At 36.0% G+C, this 21,149-nt stretch overlaps 1 protein-coding gene across 2 annotated transcripts; it reads left to right on the plus strand.

The window, feature by feature from the left end:
* Positions 1-616: 616 nt before the first annotated feature.
* On the plus strand, positions 617-14,233 carry LOC113290684 (ABC transporter B family member 25, mitochondrial-like). Of its 2 annotated transcripts, XM_026540271.1 has the most exons (20): positions 617-1,130; positions 1,237-1,461; positions 1,558-1,744; positions 2,001-2,062; positions 2,408-2,451; positions 2,965-3,067; positions 3,219-3,326; positions 3,536-3,619; positions 3,727-3,787; positions 4,040-4,185; positions 4,278-4,394; positions 5,458-5,543; positions 6,156-6,244; positions 11,058-11,113; positions 11,217-11,297; positions 11,418-11,483; positions 11,569-11,661; positions 12,481-12,545; positions 13,503-13,638; positions 13,755-14,233. In XM_026540271.1, the coding sequence occupies exons 1-20, from the start codon at positions 816-818 to the stop codon at positions 13,896-13,898; spliced, it is 2,268 nt and encodes a 755-aa protein (XP_026396056.1). In that variant the 5' UTR covers positions 617-815; the 3' UTR covers positions 13,899-14,233. The 2 variants fall into 2 exon arrangements, 1 of the variants encoding a protein (XP_026396056.1); XR_003331594.1 differs by lacking the exon at positions 13,755-14,233 and having other exon boundaries at positions 11,582-11,661; positions 13,503-13,579.
* Positions 14,234-21,149: the final 6,916 nt, after the last annotated feature.

Below are 21,149 nucleotides of genomic sequence, written 5' to 3' on the forward strand. Positions count from 1 at the left end.
TGGAAAATCATTTGGAAATTCTCATAATTTAGAAAATGGAATTCTGTAAAAAAATAGCCGTTAGAGGAAAAACAATCAAGCACAGCATGGTGCGACGTTGAAATAGGACACCGAATGGAACAACGTTTATTGAAACGCCGAACAGTTCAACGTTTAGACCACTTTTCAGCGCCGAACGATTCAGCGTTTCAATCTCGCTGATAGTTGGACTGCGAGCACTTGCTAGGTGAGAGAACCATCAACTATCACTGTTAACTTTTTTCCAACACTTATTTTTTAATTTGCAACACTTTTTGGCCAATCTAGCACTCCAATCTAGCCCATAGGACTTAGCCTAAAGGGGCTCATCGAAAGGTTTATATATCAAAGATATGCTACAATTATGATGGTTGTACTAGCTCTGCTGGTTTACAGAAATAGAATAATGCAATTCCACGTACAATGCTTTACAAGGTGTCGAGATGATTGCAACATAAATAAAAAATGAAAACAGGTAAAAAATGGTACTCATAAAAACAGTAAAAATAGTATTTTCCTTTTCAAAAAAAAAAAGTAAAAATAGTATTTTAAAACTCTACTAAATAGGCTTATGTTCCTTCCTAAGTTGACTTCTCCTGATCTGAGAATACAGTGAGGGGCGAAAGCGAGTTGAATTTATCATTCCCACCAAAAATTTAACAGATTTCCGCCCATTCTTCTCAGGGTTTTGAGGATATCGGATTTTATCTTTTGATTTCCTGAAGAAAACTATGTTATTGAGGAATCCAACAGTATTTTTTTAATTCTTGAGCTGATTGTTGATCAGAGTTGGAAAAATGATATCTATTTCCAAGTGTATTAGGGTTTGTCAATCTGCCAAACCCACAGGAGGAAGACCAAATATGAGTGATTATAGAAATGCATCGTATTTGTGCCGGTTCCACAGTCATTTGAGGCATTTTGTTGTTTCTTCTCAAGAGAGATGTTTTAGTAGTGGTATTAGAAGATTAAAGTTAGAAAAACATCCATGTTATGGTGAATTCGGGCGCAATCAGATGAATTTTGCAAGAAAGAGTGGAGTATACAAAGAGATTAATGGTTTTTTATCAGATACCCCTTCACCTTTGGGGAGCAGAACTTTTAGAGAACCTGTAAGTACAAATAGTTGCCCAATACTCCTTTTAATGTCTGTTTATGGAAGTTTTGATTCAACTTGGGTCTTTAGTGTTTTAATTCAAATGCGTGTGCATCTAACAGAATTCGATACATAAAGGGTATGCGTTCTTCTCGTCATCAGCTGGGGATACATCGAATGGTAAACCAGTTGAAAAGAAAATCGAAAATAAAATTGTGCAGAAAGAGAAAGAACAAGCGGCAGATATACGTATCTTAAAGACTCTTGCAAAGTATTTGTGGTTGAAAGATAATTATGAATTCAAATTGAGGGTGGTTATAGCATTGGGTCTTTTAATTGGATCAAAGGCAAGTTCAGTTTTTCAAGAAATATTTGCTTTGGATTTTGAAGGTGATGCTTAGTTGTTGTTCATCTCTAAGAAGATATGGCCAAATGTGTTTCAGGTTTTGAATGTTCAAGTGCCTTTCTTATTCAAGTTATCTGTGGATTGGTTATCAAATGCAACTGGGACTGCTGCTTCACTAGCTACCTTCTCAGCTACAAATTCTACTTACTTAGCTCTATTCGTGAGCCCTGTAGCTGTTCTTGTTGGGTATGGAATAGCACGGGCTGGGGCATCTGCTTGCAGCGGTATTGCACTATGAAATAACCCATAACTCTTGTATGTCTATTGTTCTGATAAGTGAGTTATATTTTGGTTGAGCATACGGAGAATGGTATGTTTATTCTCAAGCTGACAGAGCTTGTAGCAGTTTTTCCTGTCTTTCTTTGTGCGTGTTTATAGTGAAGATTTTTTCTTGTGTGTTCGTTTATGTGTTACTGTTTAACTCTTCTGTTGTTTTGTTTTATCCTTAGTTCTTACTGTCAAATGTGATTCTCCCAACAGAACTGCGGAGTGCTGTGTTTTCTAAAGTAGCCTTGAGGACGATTCGCACAGTTTCTAGGAAGGTAGACAAGAGGCTTATCTCTCTATCTCCGTTTGCTTTGGTCACTATTTGTTTCTATATTTTGCAGTGCATAAATGTAATTCTCGATATTCACATGGAATGCCGAACTGTTTCCAAAACTACCATCCTGAAATATAATTTTAAATTTTTTCCTGGCAAGCTAAACAGTGTTCCATGAAGCGCATTATTTGTCCCTACCTGTAACTCTTTTTGTTCCGTGGCCTACGTTATCCATGAATAACCTGTATTTTCTCTAGTTTTATCCACATGACTTTATGCATATGTATAAATCAAAGTGTCAACAATCTTTCTGGTATATAATAAAAGATGACTGTAACTTGTGCAGGTGTTTTCACATTTGCATGATCTTGACCTTCGTAATCATCTCAGGTACATATATAACTACAAGTATATGGTGTCTGTTTTATTATGGCAAAATGCTCTCTAGAGTCGGCTACCAAACTAGTATATTGTATGACACGAGTCTATGGTATTTTTCTTTCTGAATAAGAATTCCTTGTAGCATTTTAATTTTTGTTTACAGTGGCGCACAAAAAAAAGTCGTGCAGAAAGCTCGTGTTTGCTGTAATTCTAACCAAAATGAGGTGTCACGGCTATTTTGTACTCATTTTGTACCCTTTTTTCTTTGGGAATTTTGCACTGTTGGGAGTTAAAATCTTGACTTTTATAGCATAGACTGTCAGAATTTTGAACTAATGATAGTACACGATGGGTGTTTGCTGATTTAGTCCGTCTCATTGATAAATAATACATATTGATCAATTCCCCTTCCCCATCCTCCACTCCCATCTACGTTATCTTTGTTCATGTTGGCAGGATGTACTTTTTTGTTGCCTTAGATAAATTGAGAGGCAATTCCTGATTTGGCTTTTGGATCTTCAGCCGACAAACTGGTGCACTGAACCGAATAATTGATCGGGGCAGCCGCGCAATGAATTTTATTCTCGCATCTATGGTATTCAATGTTATTCCTACCATCCTAGAGGTACTATTGTACGAGCTTTTAGTTTGTTATTTCATTTTTAGATTTTTCATATCCTTGCTGGTTTGCGGGGAGTTTTCCTTTGGGTGTATTTTCATTACTAACTTTAGTATCTCTTTGTTTTCCCGTTGAAAATAATTATTATCTTTTACAGATTTCAATGGTTGCAGGTATACTGGCGTACAAATTTGGAGCACCTTTTGCTTGGATTACATCCTTAACGGTCGCTGCATATATTGCTTTCACGATATCCGTGACACAAGTAAGTTTTTTTTGTACATCATTGTGCCACCTTTCATGTTCAGTAATGTGGTTTTTGTTTTGTTAGTGATACTACATTCTCACAAGTTATTTTTTTTTATTTTTACATTGCACGAAATTCTTAGTTGAATTTTTGTTATATTGCGCTATATCTAGAAAAAAAGAAAAGTATAGCAATCATTATCTTAAACTTTCTCTTTGTCTTTCCAGTGGCGAATTAAGATTAGCCAGGTCATGAATAAGGCTGATAATGACGCAAGCTCCAGAGTGATTGATTCACTTGTCAATTACGAAGTGAGATAACCTTTTTCTTTCATCTGTTGTTTTTCCGAGTTTCTTTAAATGAAGATATGCAATTTCCACTAGCATCACTTACTCGTGAATGCTGCATAACTTTTCAGACTGTAAAGTATTTCAATAATGAGGAATTTGAAGCTGAGAAGTACGATGAGTTCATAAAGAGTAAGTTGTTTCGATTCTACAGCTCATACTTAACTTTACTTTAGCTTCCTATAGTTCATAACTCATAAGATATTGCCAGTGTCCGGCATTTCTCGGTATCTTATTGTACCACTTTTAGTTATTACTGTTAGAGACTTGAGGTAATTATTACTAATTAATGCAGAGAATCTACTGGCACTCTGATGGGTATTGCATATCATTACTTACTTTCTACTTTTGTTGCTGTTTAGTGATGTTAGTATTCTTTTTCAGAATATGAGAATGCGGCTTTAAAAACTAGCAGTAGTCTTGCTTTTCTGAACTTCGGCCAAAACGTGATATTTAGCACGGCTCTTTCAATGGCCATGGTATTGTGCTCACATGGAATTATGAGTGGGGAGATGACAGTTGGTGATTTGGTTAGTTTTCAGTAACCTTTTGTTGATCATGTTTTTACATATGTTATCCCTTGTTTAATCTCTTTGATATGAATGTGACTTTGGAATACCAGGTTATGGTAAATGGGCTTCTTTTCCAGCTATCTCTTCCTCTCAATTTTCTTGGCGGTGTGTATCGGGAGACCAGGCAGGGTCTTGTTGATATGAAGTCCATGTTTCAATTACTAGAGGTACCTCATGAACTTATCTACTATAGTTGACCCTTCTTAAGATTAGGTACTTATGTATTGTTGGCTAGGCAGTTGATCAAAGTTTTGTGAAAAGTTTCCATATCGGAGCACCCTCTGTTTAAATTGATTTTGGAGAACATAATTTTTGCTTGGGTTTGCAGTAGTGGCTAGTTTCAATAAACGTTTGATATCAGTCCTCTATACTAATATTGTTATTACCAAATCAATCTGTGGCTGATGAATTATGTATTCAGCTTTGCATTTAGATTATTTCAAATTCTTGCGAGATGATCATAACGGACACCTGTCAATTCTTTTTTAATTTCAAACCAGCAAAATGAATTATTAATACTAATATTATTATAGATATTCAAGTTATAGTCTCCTTCCTCAGAAACAAGCAATGACCACAGGGCACGCGCTATAATACATTAGTACTGCTAGTTAATTTGAGTTGCTTGATTAAGACAATAATTTGAGTTACTACTTAATTAAGACAACAATTTGAAATCAGTTGTTATTAATTACCGCTGCTGATTAATTGAAAAAGTGCCTTTAATAGTAGATACATGTTAAGATGATTCTGTAACTTAACTTTCAATTTAGACAGCTAGCCAAGTCCAACAATAACTTTGGAAATTGGAGTATCATGATCTAGTAACTTTTACTACTTCATTTTTTTATATGTTTTTGGTAACTTCAACACGGGTTACACAATCATTTCTATCCTACCCCAACTTGTTTGGGACTAAAGGCTTGGTTGTTGTGTTTTTAATATGTTTTGTGTTTGTAAGAATCTCACTTGATCTTAATTGTTCTAACTTCAATAGCTGTTATCTCGTCTTAGTTTGTTTATTTTTTCTACAAATAAAGAATAATATAAGTGTAGGAAATATTGTTTAAGCTTTTACTCCCGTCTTTTTATTAACAACCATTCTGAATCTCTCTCAAGAAGAAAATAACTGTTACTTATTTGATGTGGCTTGTTGTGAAGTGCGTTAATCTTGAGGTTACTATAATCTCGTGAAGGGTTTACAATTAGGTTTTGTTTCCATGACTACAGGAAAGGGCAGAAATTGCTGATGCACACGACGCGAAACCTCTAAAATTGAGTGGAGGAAGCATTGAATTTGACAATGTACACTTTGGGTAACTACTCCCTATACCTAATATCATGTACATATTATAAAATCAGAGAGAGAGAGAGAGAGTGAGTGAAAGAGTGTTACTACACCCATAGGAGAGACTCTCTTTTATATACGCTTTAGGGTTAGGTAAACTATCTAGTTATGCTGTTCTTAACACTAACATTAACTGTACAATACAACCTAACCATGAAACTCATTCCAACACATATTTGGTGCAATCTAGCCTACGCATCTTGGCTTTGTAGTGACTTGGGCACTTGAAGCTTACCTTCCACATGCCATGTACCTCCCCTTTCCACCACCACCACCACACCAATGAACTCAAGACCTTTATGTAGATACCTGGTTGTACCAGCTTTGTAATTCACTATAAATTTTAGTTACAAAATCACTGGAGTACTGGACACTGGTCGTATCTATAGACGCCAATCATCTGCTGTTCTGAATTTGTTTGTGATCTTACATGTGATACTTGTCCACATTAAAAGCCTTATCTGCAAACTGCAAGGATTTTTCAGTCCTGGCAGTATCCTTTCAGACGTTTTCTTTATGAGATGTTTCTATTATTTTAGCTGATGATTGATTTTTGATGCGGTTTTTCTTTTTGTTTTAGATATCTAGCAGAACGAAATATCCTCGATGGGATATCTTTTACTGTGCCTGCTGGAAAAAGTGTTGCAATTGTAGGAACTAGTGGCAGTGGTAAGTCTCTAGTGGTAATGTTGGTTAAACTTCAACATAGAAGTCACTAACAAGCTGGTTAGGACAAGATTAGGAAATTGATGTAATCCTAATGGAATTAGAAGTCATCTAGTTCTAAGAAAAGGAAAGACATGTAATAAGGTAATAGGACTAGGAAAAGGAATTCATAGTTCTATATATATATGATCACCAAAGTTGTGGTTGATCATATGAGCAAGATTAGAGCTTGTGTTTAGTTTTGAGAGATTTTCTAAACATCAATAAAGAGAGTTGTCTTTATATAAGCTAAGTTTCATCTTGCAGTTGCCTTTAATTGGTATCAGAGCTTTTTTCTGAGCCATGGAAAACGAAACCACCATTGTGGGTGCAAAACAGTTCACGCCACCATCAATACAAGTTCCAATCCTCAACGCCACAAACTACACAGTATGGGCCATAAGAATGAAGGTACTAATGAAAATCTACAAAGTTTGGGAAACAATTGATCCTGGTACATTGGACCCAGACAAAAACAATGTTGCCATTGGATTACTCTTTCAAACAATACCAGAATGTCTTGTTCTACAAGTTGGTGAACAGGAAACTTCAAAGAAAATTTGGGATGCAATAAAGGCACGTAATCTTGGAGTTGATCGAGTTAAAGAAGCCCGTCCGCAAACCTTAATGTCTGAATTTGAAAGAATGAAGATGAAAGACACTGATACTATTGATAGCTTTGCAGGAAAGCTATCAGAGATAGCCTCAAAAGCTGCGTCACTTGGACAATCCATTGATGAAGATAAACTGGTAAAGAAGTTTCTCAATAGTTTACCAAGATCCAAGTATATTCATATCATAGCCTCTCTCGAACAAGTCTTAGATTTAAAGAAGACTAGCTATGAAGATATAATTGGAAGATTGAAAGCATATGAAGAGAGAATCCTTGATGAAGAAAACAATGGAGAAACTCAAGGAAAACTCTTGTACACAAACTCTTACCAACAAAACTCTGCGACAAGAGGAAGAGGTCGTGGAAGAGGTGGTAGAGGAAACAGAGGCCGAGGAAGGGGAGGAAGGTTTAACTCAAAAGATAGAACAACAAGTCAGAATGATCAAAACCAAGGGAAAGAAAAGAAGGATAGATCAAACATTATTTGTTACAGATGTGATAAACCAGGACACTTCTCCTTTGTATGCCCTGAAAGAATACAAAAGATGGAAGAAGCAAACAAGAATGAAACAAGGGAAGCAGATACAACTCTTTTCATGCACGAAGTTGTATTCTTAAACGAAGGGAAACTAATACCAAAGAACTACGAATCAAAGGATGGAGAAGAAGAAATCTGGTATTTAGATAATGGAGCCAGCAATCACATGACTGGTAAGAGACACTACTTTTCTGAACTCAATGAGAAAATCAAAGGACAAGTGAAGTTTGGGGATGGATCTTATGTAGAAATGGAAGGGAAAGGATCAATTCTATTTCAGAGCAAGACCGGAGAACAGAAGCTTGTCACAAACATCTACTTCATCCCAAACTTACAAAGCAACATTCTAAGTTTAGGACAAGTTACAGAAGTTGGATGTGATGTTAGAATGCGACAAGATTATCTAACAGTTCATGACCCAAGTGGAAGACTTTTAGTTAGAGTCTCACGCTCACAGAATAGACTCTACAAGATAAGTCTCATGATTGGAAGGCCATTATGTCTGAATATGAGACTGGAAGATCAGACATGGAAGTGGCACGCAAGGTTAGGACACATAAGTTTCAGAACCTTAAAAACTATGTCTCAGAACAAGATGGTTCGAGGGCTACCACAACAAAACGGAGTGGTGGAGAGGAGAAACAGGACTCTAATGGAGATGACAAGAAGTTCTTTAAAGGCTATGCAGGTACCTAATTATCTATGGGGAGAAGCTGTACGACACTCCACATACCTGATAAACAGGATACCTACGAAAGCTCTGAAAGACATGACTCCATATGAAAGTTTGCGAAAGAGAAAACCAAACATAGATCATTTAAGAGTGTTTGGTTGCAAAGCATACGCAAAAGTTGATTCTGCAACTCTTAAGAAACTGGATGATCGATCTCAGATTCTTGTGAATCTAGGAATTGAGCATGGATCCAAAGCTTACAGATTATTCAATCCAACAACGAAAAGAGTGATAGTGAGTCGAGATGTGGTATTCGATGAAAAAGCAAACTGGAACTGGAAAGAAACTAATGATGAACCAAGTAGGGATCCAGGAATGTTTCACATGAGATGGGGTCAAGTAATTGATGAAGGCGAAGGACCCATAATCATCAATACCAATGGAAATAATGATGTTAATCAAGAAGAAGAAGAGAATAATGAAAACACTGAGAATAACGAAGAAGAAGAAGAAGAGGAGATCGATGAAATAACTCAACCCATTCCACTGCGAAAATCAACAAGACAGATACAAAAGCCACAATATCTGGAGGATTATGTTCTTCAAGCTGCAGAAGAATGTGAGATTATGCTACTTTCTGTTAATGATGAACCAAGGAATTTTCAAGAAGCAAAGGTCTCGACTAAATGGACACAAGCATGTAGAGAAGAAATTATTTCAATCAACAGAAACAAGACTTGGTTTCTAGTTGATAAGCCAGGTGGGGTAAAAGTGATTGGTCTTAAGTGGATCTTCAAAATAAAACGGAATGTTGATGGTACTGTCAACAAATATAAGGCAAGACTTGTAGCTAAGGGATACGTTCAAGAATCAGGCATAGACTTTGATGAAGTTTTCGCACCAGTTGCTAGACTAGAGACAATTCGTCTCTTAATAGCAGAAGCATCATCAAACTCATGGGAAATTCACCACTTAGACGTTAAGACAGCATTCTTACATGGTGAATTGCGAGAAGATGTGTATGTTGAACAACCAGAAGGTTTTGAAGTAAAAGGACAAGAGCATAAGGTTTATAAGTTATCAAAAGCTTTATATGATCTAAGACAAGCTCCTCGAGCCTGGAATACAAAGTTAGATCAAATCTTAAGAGAAATCAGATTTGTTAAGTGCTCTAAAGAAACATCAGTATACAGAAGAGAAGAAAAGGGAACGCTTCTTGTGATTGCAGTCTATGTAGATGATCTATTTTTGACTGGCAACTCCCTTAAGGTGATCAATGAGTTCAAGAGAGAAATGTCATCAAAGTTTGAGATGTCAGACCTCGGAAAACTCACTTATTACCTTGGCATAGAAGTCCATCAAGAAGTAGATGGGATTCAGATTAAACAAGAAGCTTATGCAAGGAGAATTCTGAAAGAAGCAGGACTTGAAACTTGTAATCCAACTAAGATACCAATGGAGTTTGGACTTAAAGTTTCAAAGGCACAAGAAGAAGCAGAGATTGATTCAACGTGTTATAGAAGAAATGTTGGGTGTCTTAGGTACTTGTTACAGACAAGACCAGACTTGGCTTTCTCAGTGGGAGTAGCTAGTCGTTATATGCAAAGTCCACGCAAGTCTCATGGTGACATCATGAAGCAAATATTAAGATACCTAAAAGGAACAATCACGTATGGATTGAAGTAAGGTCGAGGAAGATCAAAAGGAATTGTTGGGTATAGTGACAGCAGTCATAATATTGACCAAGATGATGGAAAAGGTACAACTGGTCATATATTTTATCTAGGTGAAGCACCTATTACATGGTGTTCACAGAAGCAAGACACTGTAGCCCTCTCATCCTGTGAAGCTGAGTTTATGGCTGCAACAGAAGCAGCTAAGCAATCAATATGGCTTCAAGAACTGTTGGGTGAAATCAAAGGAAGAGAACCTGAAAAAGTTCTCATCAAGATTGATAATAAGTCTGCAATTGCACTCACTAAAAATCCAGTGTTTCATGGGAAGACGAAACACATTCACAAAAGGTATCATTTCATACGAGAATGTATCGAGAAGGAGATCATCAACGTTGAACACATACCAGGAACTGAGCAGAAAGCAGATATATTGACAAAGGCATTAGCTCGGATCAAGTTTGAAGAAATGAGACAACTGATTGGAGTACAAGATATGTCACGGGTAAGGTTGAAGCTTAACGGGGAGAATGTTGGTTAAACTTCAACATAGAAGTCACTAACAAGCTGGTTAGGACAAGATTAGGAAATTGATGTAATCCTAAGGGAATTAGAAGTCATCTAGTTCTAAGAAAAGGAAAGACATGTAATAAGATAATAGGACTAGGAAAAGGAATTCATAGTTCTATATATATATGATCACCAAAGTTGTGGTTGATCATATGAGCAAGATTAGAGCTTGTGTTTAGTTTTGAGAAATTTTCTAAACATCAATAAAGAGAGTTGTCTTTATATAAGCTAAGTTTCATCTTGCAGTTGCCATTAGGTAAGTCTCTAGAGGTGCTGAATTTTATCTACTACTTCCTCCGTCCCACATATAAAGGCAGAGAAGAGGTTTTCTCTTAGAATAGGAAAAAATTTGGGTTTCATAAATTTCCTCTTACTTTCCTAATTTACCCTTATCTTATCCCAATACAAATGTTAGATATTCCTAGACCTATGTATCTCCATCTCACATTTAACTAAATTGTATGATACCAATGCATCATAAATAAGGGTATTTGTCGAAAAAGTAGTCTTGGAATTGGAACTGCGCATATCTAATGGGACTATAAAATTCTTAAACTCCGTCTCTGTAATAGGGACGGAGGGAGTATGTTTATTGTAGATTATGTGTTGTGTCAGTGTTATCTATTCTTGTGCATATCATGGGAAGTTTTTCCTGTGGTAAGTTTTTGTGCTTTGAACCCGTAATTGTTCACTGTGAAATGTATTTGCAGGTAAGTCCACCATACTTAGATTGCTGTACAGATTTTTCGATCCCATCAATGGAGCTGTAAGGACCGACACTTCCTTTTTAGTTTCCTAGACTCCTAGTGTAACACATGATACTGGTATCTATATCCTTGAAAGGCTGCTAAACATTTTAATTCTGTCAGATAAGGGTAGATGGCCAGCATATTAGGAATGTGACTGTTGGGAGTCTGCGGAAATCTATTGGCATTGTACCACAAGATACTGTAAGTTTGGAAAAGCAATTAATTATGCTTTTACTCTGTTACTGGTTTTAGAACTTTGCCTTTTTTGTTTTTGAGTTCTGATCTTATTATGAGCACTGCGTTCCTTGGTTGGATGATCAGGTACTTTTCAATGATACAATATTCCACAATATTTGTTATGGACGGCTGTCCGCATCAGAGGAAGAGGTCTGTCATGATTTAATGACAAGTTTAATGTCTTCTTTTTACAGCTCTATCCTTGAATTACTCCTAAATATCTGATGAATTTCAGGTCTATGATGCAGCTAGACGTGCAGCTATCCATGATACTATCATGAAATTTCCGGAGCAATACAAAACTATGGTCGGTGAACGTGGACTCAAGGTTAGTGTGTTATTGTCATGCAAACAAGTTGGTTGTCCATCCATTTTCCAGAGAGCAATACCTCTTCTAGCTTGCTTTAAAATATTGCAAAGTAGTGAAAATCAATGACGAAAAGGAAGTATTGGAGTGTAGTCAGTGTTGATACCAGATAACCAAAGGATTACTAGAAGCAATATTTGCATTTAGAGGGTGTTTGGGTACACCTTCAGTCGTTGCTTTTCGGCTTGTTTAAGTCAAAATGCAAAAGGTTAGTAACGGTACACCTTATAATGTTATCACTTATCAGTATTTGCATTTAGAGGGTCTTAGGATGCAAATCAACTGCTCTTATTTCTTCCAATGTCTTTCTATGCAATAGTGAAACTGAAGCTCACTGTAATTTCAGTATGGCTGCTCATACAAATCCGTCAATTGAGGGAGGTTTAGATCATCAAGCTAAGTTTGACTTTTCTGTCCACCAATGTAGGTGACCATTGCTTCTTGTGTTTAATATTAGTATCCTCCGGTGATGTGTGTGTAGTTTGTCCTGGACCTCTGGTTTTCCGCAGATGACAACTACCTGGCTTATTACTCTCCACGATGGATAGTTATGTGAAAAAACATCCCGTTTTGTGAAACCTAGAGCAATTTCACTTGCAGTCATTCTCATTTCCTCTTTATCAACGAATTCCACCATTATTATTTCTTAAATAGTTTCTTCACAATTGTTCTGAATTTGTAGATAAAAAGAAATATATTTTTTTAGCATATGAAGATAAGTGTAATTCCCCTAGTCAAAGGATTGAATTAACTTGATTAAGTCAATTTATTTTTGTGCAGTTAAGCGGTGGCGAAAAGCAGCGAGTGGCCCTTGCCCGTGCATTTTTGAAAGCACCAGCAATCTTGTAAGTAGTTGCATAACCGGCATTTGTCTCGTCAATGAAAGAACTATGTTGAGAGTTGAAACCCTTCAGATTAATGCATAGAATTGACAGTATATAAGATATGGAGGAGCCAACCCTGAAACACACTTAGGATATTTGCTCCATTTAAGTCTGCCTTCATCTTAAAAGAAATTCATCCATCTCCTCTAGTCCCTATAAATACATGAAGATCTCCTTGCCTCCAGATAATCCAAAACGAAAGGGAAAATCTTCTTTACAATACCCAAAGAGGGGCATCTGAGATTGTGAGTCGACCTGATAGGGATAGATATCGAAGAGCTAGACTGGAAAGCCTTTGTGCACATAACTGTATTCTAAGATGCCTGTACTAGATCTTTGGAATTGTAATTAGGCTATGGTTGAATAATTTCAGCCTTCTGCATTCTAGTCCATTATTGTCTTCGTGTCTGCAAGATAGGAGTTGTTGAACTCACATGCAGTTAAGATGTGACATATATATGATCAATTTCTGGACCCCAATAGGATAGATAGAGAATAACTACGGGAGTAGAAAGACAAAACGAAAAGATTGCAATAGAAACGTTAATCTTATTGCTTTAGAGAAAGAGCTTCTTCTTCTTCTTCTTCTTCTTCTTCTTCTTCTTCTTCTTCTTCTTTCTCCTGCCTCCCTACAGGTACTCTCTTGCACCCTATTTATAGGTAGCACTACTTCTATATTCTAGTCATTCTAGGTTTGGAAACTCTCCTATGTTTGTAATCTTCTAAAAATAGGACTCCCAAGTTCTCTTTCTAGAATTAGGAAACTACTTCTAGAATTACTAGGAGACTGCTTCTCGTCCTTTACCTAAAAACGGATCAATATATCTCCTAGTCGATGCCTGCTCTGCAGTTTCTTTTCTATAAATGCATAAAAGTGAAATTAAGTTTTTGAGGGACTATTCATGTTTTTGTTGCTAGGTTATGTGATGAGGCTACAAGTGCTCTTGATAGTACAACAGAAGCTGAGATCCTAAATGCATTGAAATCCATAGCGCATAATCGTACGTCAATCTTCATTGCACATCGACTTACCACTGCAATGCAGTGCGATGAGGTAAATGGTTTGTTTCTACTGGCCTCTAGTATCTGTCTTTTCCTATCTTCTTTTGTAATCTCCTTCCTATTTTTACCTATATAAGTTCATGCATATAATCATTGTGGATGTTGCAGATTATTGTTTTGGAGAATGGGAAGGTGGTTGAACAAGGTCCCCATAATGCTCTCTTGTTAAGGGAAGGAAGATATGCACAGCTCTGGGGACAACAAAACAACGTTGTTGATGAAAGTGATTTGACCATTAAGCTAGAGACTTGAGAATGATCTGTTCAAGTTTCCCAACAAGTAACTGTAGGCTCGGGAGAAGTTGGAGTGGAACTCTTTCATGCTCTCTACGTGTATCATTATAGCAAAATTAGATGCTCAAGAAGACAGAGCCGTATAGACCAGGCCAGCTAGGCTATTGCCTGGAGCCTCACATTGTTAGGGCCAAATTCTTACGTTTTTTTTTATTACTGAGCCGTTTGTTATGTAAACATTTGAATACCGTTTGTAAATACTACTCCCTTATTTGTGTAATAGCTAAATGAAATCATAATTATTTTTTACGGTTTTTTTAATATACAATCCAAGAGCATGTTGGCTGTTTCTTTCGTCCTAGTATACGTTTCTACTAATTGATAGGTTGAATTGAAATGTTTTTAATAGATTTCCAAATATTTTTCGAGGAATCGATACAGAATCCTCTCAAAACAGAGAATATAATCCAAATAGATTTTCGGTTGCTATCTCACTTTGTTTCCTCAAGTTATCTACTGCATATATTATCATGTCCACATGACGTTGCAACCTGCCAACTGTGCTGACGAGATGGTATAACTATAGACCAATATATTACATCAATCTGTCTTCGCCCAAAAGAACCGTTGCGTATGCCCTACACTTTGGTGCTCTATTTAAACGCAGATTAAGGTATCGTTGGTATCATTGTGGTGCCGAAATTCAAATCTTTGTAAACCATAGATAAATTTGATTGAAAGTATTCCAAACATCAATCAAAACCTAAGACACTCGATAAAAGTCTTCGAAAAATCAAAACAGAATCACATCAGATTTAGTTTTCTTTTTCTTCCTCCTCCAATATGTTTTTGTACTTGTGAAATCAATTGATCATTCCTCAGTTATTCTCAACAAATCTTCAATCAAGCTTCAGTTGATTTTAGTTTTCGCGTTGAATCTAGGTTTATTCAGTTAATTTAGAAGCTACTTCAGGTAATGATTCATCATTCTTATTTCTCTTTAGTTAATTTGATTTTTAGTTTTCAATTTTTAGTTTTTGAATCAATCAATTTGTTAATTTGATTTGTTTTTTTATTACAGATCCAAGAAAAAAGAACAAAACGAGATTTGCTTTTGGTTCAAATGATTTTTCCTTTGAATACAAGTAATTTTTGTGTATAAATTTCTTTTTAGGGTTTATTTACAACATAAAATTCGTTGTTGATAGACATTGTATTTGATGTTCTAGTTCATATACAAGTACACATGCATATTGGGTTGTCAATTTTATGTTGATGTTGATATTCTAGTTCATGTTGTAAAATGACTTTTGTTACGTGATAATGTAAAACATGTGTAACTGACGTCTACACATCCAATTTGCATGTGTAACTTGCGTCTACACATCCAATTAGCATTTGTAACTTCCGTTTACACATCAAATTAGCATGTGTAACTCGAAATCACACATTCATATAGCTTGTTCCAGCTCTGATTTTTTTCTTTTTCTTTTAATTAGCATGTATATATACTAACCCTAAAATTTGTTTTTAGAGTTCACTTAGCAGTTACACATGTATATTGGCATTGAAACACCTACAAGTATCTTCAATGCATGATATTGAAAGTATGTACCTGATTTTGAATGGCAATGAAAGTAATGTACACGATCTTGGATGGTATTGGAAGTATGTATCTCACATGATATTAATGTAGTAGTTAAAAATTAGTGGTTACTTCTTTTGGGTATTGATGTGACTTGTATTTTTTTTTGTTCCAGTCGCCTCTGTGTGCTATGCATATCTTACTGCAGCTCAGATGCTTCAGTTTCTCAACATTGAAGAGATGTTTAAAACCTCATCAAGCCATGGTGGGGTAGCATCTGCGACTAGTTTTCATGTGCTTGAACTTCACAAGCTTAACTCAAATGTGAGCTCCATGTTTTTTTATTGAGAAGTGAGCTGAGAATACTCTTGTAAATGGTTAATTATTTTGAGAGTATATACCTTTCTTTTGGAAGGATGTACATAAGTTGTGACAATTAGCTTAATGGTACAATCTATTTGGTTGTAGGTTAATGAAGTGTTTCAATTCATTTTTTAGCTTTGATATTTTCCTTTCTGTCACTTTGTTTTCTGTGTTTATGTACTACACATCTGGTTAGCATATGTAACTCGTATCTACACATCCAGATAGCATGTGTAAATCGCATCTATACATCCATATCACATGAGTAACTCGCAGCTACACATCCATTAACCTAACTCGCAACAAAATATTCCAGATTCTTCAGCTCCGAGTATGTTTTTTTTTTCCAGTTTGTATGCGTAACTCGTAGGTACACATCCATATAGCTTGTGTAATATGCAGATACACATCCATATAACATGTGTAACTCGCAAATACACATCCATATAGCTTGTGTACCTGATTTCAAGTTCTTCCAGGTATGAGTATGTTTCTTTCTTTCAGTTAGCATGTGTAACTATAAGATACACATCCAATTAACGTGTGTAATTTGCAACTACACTTACATATAGCACGTGTAACTTCCGGACACACATGCATCTACGTATTGTAATTAGAAGTTACACATGCATATGACTTGTGTACTTAGAAATCACAGATGCATATGACTTGATGAATACACACATTTCTCTTTATTTACAATTATTTTCTCAATTAATCATTTACAATTAATAACTGATTGTTATTGAAATCAATACACACAAATAGTCAACTGATTCATTCATCAAGAAGAAACAAACACAAAAATACATAAAATTTCTACGTCTGGTGATCGAAAAGTCTGCATAAAAAAGCATCAACGATATCTCCATGGTCGATTGTCCCTGCTAATCTTATATACAACAGCAACTCTGGCCTCATCACTTTCAACACCTTCCTTTTACTCTTCAGAAAGTTATTATTTTAACCTTCATTGAAAGACACAAAAGAATAAGAACACCAAACAAAAACAACGTACTATAGAAGAAGAAGAAAGAAACACAATTAGCACGTGTAACTATAAGCTACACATCCAATTAGCATGTGTAACTTCCATATACACATGCATATGAATTGTGTAATCAACAATTTCTAAGTATACTGTGATACGAAATGAAATTGATGCAATTCACGAGGGGGCAACGAATACAGATAGTTGGATACAAACCAGGAAGGCTTATGGACAATAATAAGGTCGCATATGTTGATAATGGGGACAAGAAAACTAGATCTTAATCCAGATGTGCTTAAATGTGACTAAGAGTTACATGCATTTTCCTCATGTAACTAAGAGTTACAGATGTTCAGAGAATGTTGAGAATTGAAAAAGAATCAAAGTTCTTGGAGTTTAGTTTTTACCTCCCATAGTTGTGCCGTAATATCTTGAACCTAACACCTTGAGTTCCTATTTTCTTTACCAATTTTAGCACGAAAAGTTACCTGAAAAACAAAATTAAACATCAAAAAATCTTATAGTACATAATTTCATTAACATAGATACAACAAATTACATAGAATCAGAAGTAAAGTACACAAAATTGAGCAATTCGGTCAAAGTATATGAAATTCATAAAAAATATATGAGTAATAGAGATGATGGATCTGGTTTCTTCCTTTTCAACCGTAATCTCATTAGATTTCACATTAAATCTATCAAAACCATCAACATCTTCCTAGTGTAATTGGTAGTTACACATGCATTTTTCTAGTGTAACTAAGAGTTACACATGCATTTTTCTAATGTAACTGAAAGTTACACATGCTCAATTTGACCAATATCCTCGCCTTCACTCCCATATATGTTACTAAATGCTATACAGAGTTACAGACTCAACATAGTAGATACAATACTCGGCAATTCCACCACTACCACCTAATCTGACTCCTCTACGTGATCCTCTACCACTCACACTACCTCCAATTACAATGCAACCATCAGCACTACCGCCTCTTATGAACCAGGGAAGATCTTTCATATTAATTAATAATTTTACCAACACAGTATTAAAACCTAATCCAAAAAAGAATATGCCGACATCTCATTGTAAGATACATAATCCAGCTATTGAAGGATTCAGCAAGAGAGCTATCCAAAACGGATTTCACCATAAAAAATCAGCAGTTACGCATGATATTTAACATGTGTATCCAAAAGTTACACATGCTATTTTTCTTCTATAATCAGCGGTTATGCTTGCTATTTTGCTTCTGTAATCAGCGATTAAGCATGATATAATATTTCGCTTCTGTAATCAGCAATTACACATGCTCATAAAAAACTCAGAAGTTAGACATGCTATTTATCTTGTGTATCCAAGAATTACACATGCTATTTAGCTCATATAGTCAGCGGTTATACATGATATTTAGTAGCGATTATGCATGCTTTTGTAGTCAGCGGTTACACATAGTATTTAGCTTTTGTAATCAACAATTACTCAACATGCATGGAATAAAGGTTTCTAAACCTTTTTTTTTTCTTTTTTCTAAAAGATACAAACAACATTTTTTCAAATACAACTACTACTCATAATTAGATTGCAGTAAAGACATGAAATACCAAAACATTACCTGACCTGTGATTGGTAATTCCATATGCAAACGATTCCAGAATTAGGACATGCAAGAATCATGCACCATAAAATGTCCAATGCTCATACATTTCGACTCTGCAACACATCAAATTACACATATATCTTTCCGGAAATCATGAGTAACAAATCAATTGTGAGTTTTCTCTGAAAAATAACAAATTATTTCTCATCAGCCATTCAATCAACATAATCAACAAAAGGAAAATAAAATAAATGTCTTAAAAAGATATATAAATGCTACAACTGCGTACAAATACACATGCTACAGGACATATATGTGTAACTTCAAGTTACACATGCTAATAATACAAATATGTGTAACCTCAAGTTACACATTTTATAAAAAAACAGCATGTCTAGCTAATTTGAAGTTGTTCTTCTGAAACAAAATTGTTTGTTTCTTTATTCTCTTCTCAGTATCAACAACAAATAAACAACAAAATCACAACAAATCCTCAGATCGGACATGCAAGAAAAAATAAACAACAATAAATCTAAAAAAAATGAAAACAAAGTTGAAATCAAACCAAAACAAAATCCGTACCTAGATTTGATGTTTTACTTCTTCTAAAACAATGTTATTTCTTCTTCCTGTCTCAGTATCAACCAAATCGGGAAAAAAAATCAGTAAGATCCAAATCATAAAAATCGAAATCAAATTAGGAAAATAATAACATTCACATCCATAACTAGACGGAAACACACCTATACTGATTTCTCTCTTTCAAAACATGTCTTCTTCCTCTTCTTAGACTCAACAAACTCCAAAAAAAAAATTAGTAAAACATAGAAATCAAAAAATCGAAGCTCAATACAAACAACGAACACATAAAAGATAAATTGAAACACACATATTTGTTGTATTTCAATGTAGCGTCTTCCTCCTTTTCAGATCTGAAAACTAGTGAATCAATTTAACAAATTAGGAAATAACGAATGTGTGGTTCTTCCTTTAGTCTTCAATACAATGAAATCAAATAGGTGTGCTTCAGCGAATTAAACTAATCTCCGGTAAGCTGCAAAGATAATTTGATTTCATTCGTGAAAAATCGTCGGAGAGAGAGTAGAGAGAAATCTGATTTGGTTTTTGTTTCTGTTTCATTATAAAACTTCTATAAATACTGGAGGTTATTTTTGGAATTAAAAGATTTATTAAAAAAATTGATGAAATCAACAATCGGGATAATTCAAAATCTGGCCCCAAAATTAAAAGTTCTGGGCCTAAAAATATCAAAAAGTGAAAGTATGGAGTTGATAGTGAAGGATCCATTTTATGGGGCTTCTATATATTGAACCCATATGGTAGGGGGTTCTAGTATTTTTCACATAGAAAAAAAGGTTAAACTTAAGTTAGTATACCATAATCATCATATTGTTAATGTTTGCAAATATCAAATCAAGTTAGATGACTGTTTGTGGGTGAAAACTGTTTCTGCTGGTTTTGGTAATTTTGGGTGTGTGGATGAGAAACAAATCTAAACCCTAAACAATGCACTGCACGGGAGTACTTTTTGATTCGAGAGATCAATCTGTACAATCCTGGCCTAAACCAATAAATGGATGTTTCAAGCTTGCTTCGGTCACAAAGTGAAGGAGAAGGGTTGGTCTTAGGGAGGGAAGCGAAGAAGGTGTTGAGACCAGAATGGTTAATTCTGAAGGTGTGGCTGTTTTATGACTTGTATCAGAAAGTGGAACTGGATTGCAGAATGTAAGCTATCAGCCCTTTTGGTGACTTCTGGATACTGTGTTCTTGTTCTGACCAAAACTTGTTTTTTGGTGGAAATAGGTGGAACCTATTTATACAAGTCATAATAAAACGTACCCTGGTCTCGTAGGAAGTGGAAACGATTGAGTGATGGAAGAGTGTGTAACCGTAAGAAACTGTGCTTCCATGATGAAGGAAGTGGAACCGTTTACACCCGTTACTTCTTGCCACCATTAACCGTCCCGCTTCATGACACTTTCTTGTAACGGGCGTATTGCACGCCGCACGCTGTAAACCGCCAGACCAATACCCTGATGAGTATCCCCCAGTTTGTGACATGTTTGATATCTCGAGCGTTTTCGTGGAAAAATGTAGCAGTTTGCTACGTGTGGCAAGTCAAAGTCAAGAGACTTGCCGCAGGAAGATAGCATGTGATGCTATTAGGCTCATCTTGGATGGTCGCCTAAAACTTGCCACAGGCCTATCGGTTCGGTAGCGAACTTGGACGGCCGAGATTATATCTCGTGAGGAAAGGTAGCCATCGATTATGGCCACACCATGTTGATGCCTGGCAATGGCATAGTGGTGTTTTTAACGTATGCAGTGGCACTGCGGCATGGATGACAAAGGTGCAAGTGGCGCCTGGCGTAGCCATGACCACTAGATTTAGGCTCATCTCGGCTGGTCGCCTAAAACTTTCTACAAGTCTGTCAGTTCGGTGGCGAACTTGGATGGCCGAGATTGCATCTCATGAGGAAGGGTAGCCATCGATTATGGTCATACCATGTTGATGCCTGACAATGGTACAGTGGCGCCTTTAGCGCATGCCAGTGGCACTGCGGCATGGATGGGATAGTTCGTGCATGCCAGTGACACGGTGGAATGGCTGGCATAGCCTGTGCATGCCAGCGGCGTGATGGTGCAAGTAGCGCCTGGCGCAGCCATGGTCACTAGATTTTGGCACATTGGTGTTAGACTCCAATA

The sequence above is a fragment of the Papaver somniferum genome, chromosome 1, assembly GCF_003573695.1.
Source record: "Papaver somniferum cultivar HN1 chromosome 1, ASM357369v1, whole genome shotgun sequence".
Lineage (NCBI taxonomy): Eukaryota > Viridiplantae > Streptophyta > Magnoliopsida > Ranunculales > Papaveraceae > Papaver > Papaver somniferum.